This window comes from Monopterus albus, unplaced genomic scaffold, assembly GCF_001952655.1.
Source record: "Monopterus albus unplaced genomic scaffold, M_albus_1.0 scaffold86.1, whole genome shotgun sequence".
Taxonomy (NCBI): Eukaryota; Metazoa; Chordata; class Actinopteri; order Synbranchiformes; family Synbranchidae; genus Monopterus; species Monopterus albus.
The window spans coordinates 1,783,841-1,793,907 of NW_018127966.1; the positions used below are offsets into that span (position 1 = coordinate 1,783,841).

General features: G+C 39.4%; 1 protein-coding gene across 4 annotated transcripts in view; it reads left to right on the forward strand.

Annotated features, from left to right (window-relative positions):
• The first annotated feature begins 7,206 nt into the window (after positions 1 to 7,206).
• gria2b (glutamate receptor, ionotropic, AMPA 2b) overlaps positions 7,207 to 10,067 on the forward strand; it is a 46,163-nt gene continuing 43,302 nt past the window's right edge. The window contains exons 1-2 of one of the 4 annotated variants that reach the window (XM_020607473.1): positions 7,207 to 8,124; positions 8,276 to 8,416. In XM_020607473.1, the coding sequence (XP_020463129.1) occupies positions 8,040 to 8,124; positions 8,276 to 8,416 (226 nt within the window). In that variant the 5' untranslated portion in view covers positions 7,207 to 8,039. The remainder of the gene's footprint in view (positions 8,125 to 8,275; positions 8,417 to 10,067) is intronic. The other 3 variants (XM_020607472.1, XM_020607471.1, XM_020607470.1) reach the window with 3 other exon arrangements.

Sequence of the window (10,067 nt, forward strand, 5' to 3'; positions counted from 1 at the left end):
GCTCAATGATTAATTAGATGGAACATTGTGGGTGTGGTGTATGAATGTTAACACTTTGTAATAATTTTTTAGTATAATACTTGTGTGGGTAGAAGTGAATCATTTACTGCTTGCAAACCAATGATGGTAAGATGATGTCATGGGGTAGGACTGGATAAGTCTGACTTCTTCCTACTCCATTCAAGCATGTACTAGGTATAAGCAAATTGATATTGGATTAGCATTTGTTGGATATGTGTAAAATTATGTGTGTTGTCATATCAACTGTCTTTACATGCTTGAAAGAATAAATCAAATCAAATCAAATCAAAAATATTACATAGTGAGAAGGCAGCTGCTGAGTCCATTTGCAGCTGTTTTCAGCATCTTCCCCTTTGCTCTGCTGACATGTTTCCTGCACATCACACAGCTGTTTCTTCCATAAAGGCTTGACCTCTTTTAATCTGGCAAACCAACCATCCAACCTGCTTTAGAAGATGACACCTGACCATTGTTGCGAGACGTCTTATATGAAGTCTGTCATTGGCTTAATGAATCAAGATAAATGCTGATCACATGTCATGACAACAGCTGCATATTAATGAAGTTTGGGGCAAATTAGCTCAGAATTTCTTAAATAAAGGAGAGCAAATTTGTCATTGTTGTGATCTTTCTGGTTAACACAAAGTCAGAAAACAAGGCCCCACCCCACAAATTCCATTCCAAAACTCATTTAGAAAAAAAAAAGGCTTTAAAATTACAGTTAGACACAAATAATGAAAAGTGAAATAAAGGTTTGTAGCTAATACTGAGTAATATGAAGACTCTTCAGCTGTGACTAAATCCCAATTGAGAAAGATTCTGCATCGCAGTGCCCTCCAATGGCCAAATCTGTATATGTTTAATGTATAAGGAGATAAAATGCTCAAATTTTTTTGTATGAAACAAAAATCATGATTATAAGACATTTTTAATGGTGAAAGTACATTAAATTATCAATGCCAAAAGTGATGTTAACATGATAGCTAATTTCTGAAACCTGACTGATGATACGTTCCTAGTTGTCAGCTGAAAATGTTTTCTGCAACAAAATCAGGCAACAAATCTGTAGGCATGTGTTAAAGGTGCAGGGAAACAGTAAACCTTAGCACCAGGACTCATGTTTCGTATGTGTGCATGCTCAACCCTGACACCCCAGCACCCTGCTAGTAACACAGTGCAATAACCTATATCACACAGGGCGCTTTCTAATCCAACAGGACCTCTCACCGGGCAGCCACCCTGAAAACCAAGAAAACCACTGTGACAGCCAGGCAATGATTAGTGGAGGAACAATGGGGGAGCAGAGGCCACAGGACTTACTGGAAACTCATTTACTGTGAGCAAGGCTTTCACACATCAGTGCTGTGCGTTTACAACCTTATTCTAGGCCAAAAATAGATAGATACACAGTAAGCAATGCTTTTCTTATCTAAAGACACTGAATTTCTATCACTGTTTTATGTCATGTCAACATTTAATATCATAGTAAACTGTCATATAATTGAATCAGTTTGTATAATTATAAAGCCACATCACACATTAACTATTCCCAAATAGCCCAGTGACTTCTGCTCACTCTGTTTGTTTACAGTCTCATAAGAGGCTTTTGCACTTTTATCTGAAACCTGAGACAGAATAGGTCATTTTCTGAACACCACAGTGGATTCAGGGTCAGTCACAATTTTTCACTTCATTGCAGACACGGTGCATGTTTGGTGGCAGATTTTTGGCAGTGCTTGGAATATGGAAGTATAAAATGTGTGGAGGATGCCATTTCCTGTCATAAGTCAAGGTGGGGAAAAGCTCAGTTCCAGCCAGACTGAACCAATCTGTAAAGTAGCCATGCCCACAGGTGCCATCAATAGAGTTGGTTCTGCCCAAACCTGAGAAAAGAAACAGGGTTATGGTAAAAGCAGAAAAACTATAAAATTGAACTGAGGAACAATAAGAGAAACAAGACAATGCTAGGTCTTCAATCCTAATCAAAATTTCAAGGATTGTTATGAATATTTTACATGCATGACCACAACGTCATAAAACAAGGATCGTACAAAAAATCAGCTCAAGACAAACTAAAATCATTAAGCAGCAAGAGATTCAAGAGATTACATCATAAAATAGGTCTAAGAAATGCAACACAAACTGTTATGTGCCGTTTGCACCTGTCAGTGAGCGAACGAGAAAGAGGCGGACCCAGGTAGCCGACTTCGATGCAAGCAATGATTTATTATGTACAGTGATGAGGAGAAATAACAAATTACACAGAGGGAAATAGTGCGTAGTCCTGTCGATGAGTAGTACCCGGGTGTTGACCAACAGTAGGAGGTGAGGAGATAGAGAGCTGGGCCGAGCTGCGTAGGCTGGGTCACTCCTGGGCTGGTCGGTGGTGATGGTGGCTACTGAAGGTAGAGACAGAGAGATGAAGGCAATAGTGGAACAGATAGGCGACTGAGCATTGACCTGCCTGGGAGGGGAGAGTGGAGCCACGGTCTGGAGGAACAGTCCATGGGGGGAACACAAAACAGTAGCTGGCTAGGGGATAAATACATACAAATAACGAAAGAGCACGGAGAAAAAATGGCCTAGAGACTAGAACGAACTGGCAAGTGACTGAGGAGTGAAACCGGGTAATATAGTGAGCAACCTAATCAAGTGCAGCTGGTGATAAGGGAGTGAGGAACAGGTGAACGTGATTAGTGTTAATGGGCAAGAGACAGTAGGAAAGGTGAGGGAGGCCAGAGCGGCCGAGCAAACCTGACACAAACTGTACTATTACACTTGTTGGTAAGTAAGGATAAGGATAATCACCTTTATTTGGCCAAGTATGTTACACACAAGGAATTTGTGTCCAGTACAGAAGCGAGGCAGCCATCTGCGGCGCCAACTCAACCGAAGGCTCGAACTATCAACTCAGTGTCTTGCCCAAGGACACTTCGACGCATGGACTGCAGGCACCGTGATTCAAACCTCCAACCATCTGGTTGGGAGGCGACCGCTCTACCCACTGAACCACAGTCGCCCCCACACAGGAATAATATTTACCAGCTTGGTCTTTATCAGCACCACATTGTTTTACATTGCACAGTTACACACGTTCCTACCTGAGAACCCAGTTCAAGAACTTTTTTTTTTTCATTAAATCAGGAATCTGGAGGTTGATGTTTCTATATCTCATTAAGTTTTTGCTATTTTGTTAAGTAAATGGGACAAAAACACACAAAACACTTTCAGTCCAAAATGGTTTTGTACTTTTAGGGACATGCAGTGTCACTGGGAAAAAAAAAAAAAGATTATATTTTGCCAATATTTTTGACAAAGGGTTACATCTTGTTGGTTTAAAAATGGTTTAAGTTACTAGTCTAGACCTTCTCATCAGATCCAAAGCTGAAATAATGTTTTTAATGTCAGATTGATTGCTACTGGTACAAGCCAAAGCTATAAGCACATCCAGTCTTAGCCCTCTTTCTGACCTTGGGTCAGATCCCCAGAACTGTACTAATGGTAGTATATGCTTAGCTGAGCAACTTCAGTGTGTCCAAATGTCTTGTTATATATTCACGTCACCTTTTTCACTGTTTGCTCAAAGAGCCTGTAAATCACTGTCATGTCAGCAGCCACTGTAAGTCGCTGAGGCACGGCTGTTTTCAGTATTCTGATCAACTGGCATGGCATAGAGAATTGTAAAAGCCTTGTCAAAATAATGAAAAATCATTAGTTTTAATGTTGTTTTGACATTTATGCTGCATTTATACCTTTAAAATTTTTGTCCAGATTAACATGACTGTACAGTTACTGTATGTAACAGATCACAGTGTATTCTTTACAAGTTTCATACAGAAATATACAAATATATTGACTGCCAATACATCATGTGGACTAATTCCTGTAAAATAACATATATCTCACATTTTTTGTCCCAGTGTGAGCTTAGACGTTTATTGAATTGTTCATGTTACATAATGCAGGTGAGATATTATGTTTCCACTGCCTCAACTGAGCCTGGAGGGCAGTTCAGTTGTTTGGTTTGGTTGTCTCCATAGAAATGCAGGGCAGGCTACAGTCTGGAGCTTCGTGAAAATAATTAAGACTGTACAGAACATTGATATCACAGCTACACATGGAGACCAAGATACAAAATGGAAACTAGAAATTTGTATTTAGGCACTGTAGTGCCTCTTGGCCTCCTGTTTTCTTGCATGTTTACCCAAGTGGATTGAGTATTCATTTAATATGGTTAATTTTTAATAAAACATGTAGGGTAGCAGATCTCTCGAGATTCTCCAAAAACCCATTTTAGAAGGTCAATGGAAAATAATTTCAAAATGTGGAATAAAACAATATGGGAAAGAAGAAACTAATTTAGAAAACAGGCTTCCTTCTTGGCTCCCAGTGGACTTCCAGAGAATACATAAAGAATCATTTAGTCAGTTTCTGTGCATGACAGCTAATTACAGCTTTAGGGAATCATTAAGATACAGCATGTATTCTGATCCTGTGTCAGATCCCCATAACAACAGGCTGTGTTTGTCCATCATAAGCTAAGTGTCTTGTTAAAATGCCCTGAAGAGTGAGACACTAAAATGCTACTCATTATAAATTACTCTAGATAACAGCACCAACAAAATGTTAGAATTGTAAATGCTTTTCAGGAAGCAGTCGCACAAAATTCCTGAGACATTCAAACCTTAGCAGTTAAACATTCCTCAAAAGATCATTGAAGTGGGTTTTTTTTTTTTACTCTACAGGCCACAAAGTGTTGGATTCTTCAGGAAGTCCAAATGTTATCCTTAGCATGTGTACTGACTGAATCTATACATTACAATCATCCACCTTGGGTAATATTTTGGGGTTTCATTTTTGTAGTTTTGGCCAATAACACTGCTGGGACCTGGGAATTTTGAACAAAGTCAGATGATCAAACATGTTTCAAACAAAGCCCCAGCTCTGGCAAACAAGTAGTAGCAAATAGTAAAACCACTAGTAACATTGTTTAGCTAATCTCTTGCTCAATTCAAGGATGTTTGGTGGTAAGAACTTTGGAAGTTCATACTAAATGCAAGAACAGTAGAGTCTGTGTTCAGTTATTTTTTCCATTTAAAACAAATATTGCTTCAATGTGTTTGTTTTTTTCATGATTTAACAGTGTTTAGAGATTGAAGTTTCTAACAATAAACACATGATACATTTGGAATGAATGTTTATTTGGGTTTACAGGCCATGAAAACATAGTTTCCCAATCAGCTACTTACTCTGATCAAGAACATTATAAAGAAATTATTAGGAAATTACAGATCTGTTAAAAACTGTCTGAAATCAACTTAGAATTGTCGCACAGTCTGTTTTTCTGTGCAATGATGCATTATTACAGCCATAACAGGTGCTCTCATTTTCAGGTTTACTTCCAAATTAGGTGGTTGATCATCCAGCTGCTTGTGTTTCTTGCCCCTTGTGCCTCAGTGTAATGACATAAACATGTTCTCAGATATTACCAAGCACCTTGGTGCATGCAGTGATATTATAACTAGTAGAAGAGATGGCCCAGCCTAGTAAAACAAGAGCCAAGTTATAAAAAAAAGAAGCCAATTCCCCTTACATACCCATGTTTAGTTGAGAAGCTAAGGAATTCAGCACATAATCCTGTATTATCTGTGATGTGCTGTCCATGGTCCTGAAGTCTGACAGACATGCGCGCTTCTGACTGCTACCATCCTCCGCTTCCCTTCACTGTCAGCCTCATTATTTTGCTCCCAGACTGCTACCTCACACCATCTAATGATTAATAGACATCTGTCTGTGCAGGCTGAGATATGTATATCAGAAAACCAGGGGACAAGATTGCCATTTATTTCCAGTTAGCTGTGAGGCAGCTCTCCTCCATTTAACCCCCTTCGAAATAGCACCTGCATCCAGTCATAGGTTTGCAATACATTTATATGCAGAGGGTGAAAATAAATGCTAGATCAAAGTTAAGGAGGAGATTCATTTATTGGTTATTCCTGGACATGAGTGATGGCCTCCAGCTGATGCACTTGATGAGTTTTCTTGGTAAGAAATATCAGCTGCTACTTCATTTAAAAGGGTCTTGTTTTTCATGAGACTCAAAAGCATTTCAAGGCCTCAATCTGTACCGTCTGTTCAATGTATGTTGTCTGATATTTAACAATTATACAAGATGTTTCTTAAGAATGAAAACACCTTCAGTAATATCTTTTTTTTTAATCTTGTTTCATGTTTCAGGATCTCTCAGGAGAAAAATGATTTCTTTGTTCTGAATAAAACTTTAGACTCTGTAAAAGATCCTCAGCATACTGAGTCACTTAGGATTTTAAATCCTAGCATATAAATCTTCAATGTACCTGTGGAGGTCATACTTATCTACAGTTTTAAAATGACATATGGTATACAGAGACATGTGTTTCATTTATAACTGAGGTCGTTGCTCTGATCCCTGCCAGATCCAAATTGGATTCACAGTCTATTTGACCTACTGAATTTTTCATGAGTGTGTTTTGCCTTCCAGCTACAAATTATTTAAAGATTGAAATGTTTTGTCTATTAATGATATAAAAGTATCAATCAAATGCCATATATATGATAAACACTTTAGAATATTTGAGCTACAGTCAGTATACAGTCATGTTGTGTGGAGTATTGCACACAGTAAATAACATGCAGGGCTGAAATGTAAACATTTTTTTACTCCTAGTACTGCTGCATACTAGGTTTTATTACTTTTAAAATACAGGGGCTTCACTAGAGGCCAACACAATGTGGGTTACTGCCATACTTGGTGTTTATTAAACCACAAATTAATACTCAAAAAGCAGGAAAACAGGAGGCCTGTCACCCACTGGTGGAGGGCTGGGAAAAAAATGAAACAAAATATACACTTAAAATTGTAACAGCGCCCACTAAGCACCAGTAGTGAGTGAACTTCCAACATTCCCAGTGTGCTTTCATTCACAGGGTAACACAAACTATGGGACTTAAAACAATGAAAAGACAGAATTAAAACTCAGCCCACATTAAGCAAAGCTAGAAATGAAAGGCCATAAAACAATCCAGTAAATATGATTAAACTGGACAAAAGCAAACTGCCTTGAACCCACTGGCAATGCATTCAAGCTCTTAACCACAGTCCAGCAAAGAGCCACGGCCTCCAGCGCAGTGGGGGCGGGGTTTCAGACCTACTGAGAGTGTGTGTTTCACCTTTATTGGCTGTTCTATCTGTATGACCCTACGATTTGACTAAGATACTCTAGTTCACTCGCATTTAAGTCATTTCATTGCGACTACAACGGATTCAAGGAGAATGGTTTGTCAAAGCAAGCTTGTTGGGGAAGATGCAAGAAAAGACAATCCACACGAGTTTCTACGGGGGTGAGCTTTTGAATTGTACTTAAGCAGATCGATTTTCTCAAAACCTGGGACCAGGAAAAGAAAGGTTATTGGCAACCAAAAATGTGAACTAACTGCACACATTTAATGACTCTTGGATATTATGAATCTGCAGTGTCCAGTTAACGCTCCATCCTCAAGCTTCTCGTGTATAAAACAAAGCAAAGACGATACTCCTTGGATAAGCAGATGGAATTTCCAGTGTAGGTGCAGGTGTGGTGTGCATGTTTGTCACCAGCTGGTTGCCGCTCGGCTCTTTTCGTGTCTGTTCGCCCTCTCATTAACATTTCTCACTTGTGGGGTGTGATGCTGAAAGGCTCCCCGACGCGCCGAGCGGAGACGAGCAGTGTCCCTGTGCGTTCACAGGCGGTATCAGCTGCCAGCAGGAGGGTAGCGACGAGGAGGAGCGGAAAAAGAGACGGTAGACAGTGCAGGAGACCATTCCTTCACTGCTGGTACCCTTTCACTGCTAGCCACCTGCAGAAAAACGATCATTTACTGAAGATTATTTTTGTTTTCTCCCAAAAGCGGAAGATCTCAGTATGTCTCGGATCTAATATATCCTGAGAAAACGAGGAATATCAGACTCCCTGGTGGATGTGGACACCTAAACCGTGGACATGGAAAAGATAGTGAATTTATCCTTTTCAGTTTTGCTGGTTTTATGGGGATGCGCGCTTGGAGGCTCACCCAGTGTTCAGATTGGTAGGTATTCATTAGTTCAAACGACAAACGATGTGTGTGAAAAGCTGTCACATTGTGCTCTAAAGCGCTGAAGATAGCCGGCTGAAAATGTGTCATATCATAGAACACTGTACAAGTGTAGCTTATAGGCTTTTTTGTATGTTGGTTCCAGGGGGACTCTTTCCAAGAGGCGCGGATCAAGAGTACAGCGCATTTCGGATAGGAATGGTTCAGTTTGTCACCTCAGAATTCAGACTGACGCCTCACATTGACAATTTGGAAGTGGCGAACAGTTTTGCTGTTACCAACTGTTGTAAGTGACAAATGTTTCCTTTTTAAAATGAACGAATCTTTCATACAAGTGTGCATGTCATCTGTGCTGTGCGAGTGTTGATAATGTTATCAGTTGTTATGGTGGAGGTGGAGTTGTTTTTTTTAAATCAATGCTGTCAAATCTATATTCTGTCAGCAAATATATTGAGGCTGTGAGCTGTTTAGTTGAGGATGAAGGAGTGTCGTGTGGGCAGTGGAAAGTTGGTTTCCACAGTAACAGTCACGTCCAGCCAATGTTCATTCCTTCGGATTCAGACATTAAACAAGACTATGCTGCAAAAATATCAACCCTACTTGTTCTTTTCATCCAGCAAGTCTTTTAAACCTAACATTTCTTTCTAGAGTGGGAAAAGAATTGAGGTAGAAATAATCCTGCTCGATTGCAATAAACATCAACCTGTTTCTTGACTCAAATGTGCTTTTATAGACCACCAATTTACAGAGCTGACTTTTCCTTTCATTCCTATAAAAGAGAAAACCTAAGAGAGTCAGTTTATCTCTTAAATTGGGCTTTTCTTTAATGTTTCCAGAAGAAAAATGAAATGTGACTTCCTAAGATGGACGTTTTTTTGCACTGTGTGTACCAATGTCACGTCTTTCCTCAGCTCAGAAGTGCTCGTATCCATTTGCTGGATCCTGGAACATGGCCTGAGCCTCACACATTAGTGACTGAGTGACGCTTTAATTTGTGAAACCCTAGGGCCTATTGGCAGCTCCTTTGAAGGGGGATAATAGCTTTTGACCATCCTAAATCACGACTCTCCAGTCAAATGACAGACTGTCTCAACTAAATCATTTTGTAGTTTTTCAATAACAACTAGATTAAATTATTTATTTCTGTCATGAAAAGCACCAAGACGCTGACTGTTTTCTTTGACATGGCAGGATGCAACAAATATCCTATAGGGTTAAGTCGCTATTTTTAATAGCCACGGGTCCAACATTTCATTATGCGGTTGCCAAGCGACAGTTTCTCTCAGTAGTCCCTTTAAACATAAATCAGACGCTTCTGATTGGTGCGCACATTGGCCCAATAGGTGCCATTACCATATAAAAGCTTCCGGCTTGGAGAGCCTCACGGCATCCCACAGATCTCAGTGACAGTGCTGAACATACACATATTATTGTTCCCTGTTTGTTACGAAAGCACAGCAACATTGTGGGCCCTACTGATAAGAGGTTAGGGTCTGTTGAAAGTGCTCCACAGCTAACAATTTTAAAATGTGATAGCCTGTTTAGGCCTGCTACCTGTTCTGCCTTTGACTTTTTAAAAATATCTCACATAACTTATTTAAAACCCCTTACTACATGCTAAATAGACCTACAATATGTTTGATTTTTTTCCCCACACATTGCTTCCTCCTAGTGTGTGTGTGTGTGTGTGCATGTGTTGTGTATGTAGTGTTGCTTTTTTTGTTTGTTTATTTAAGCAAAGAACAGCCTGTAAACACTTGGTTATTCCCATCAGTTATAGTCAAAATTGAAGTATTCTTACTTAACATAAGCTATTTGGTGTGCTTTCAAATTTCCCTGGGATGTAATTAATTAGTCTGATTACTTCAGGGCTTTCGATTCCTCATATGCTCCAGAAAAAATCAGAGTGAATGTAATATAAAAATTCACATATTAAA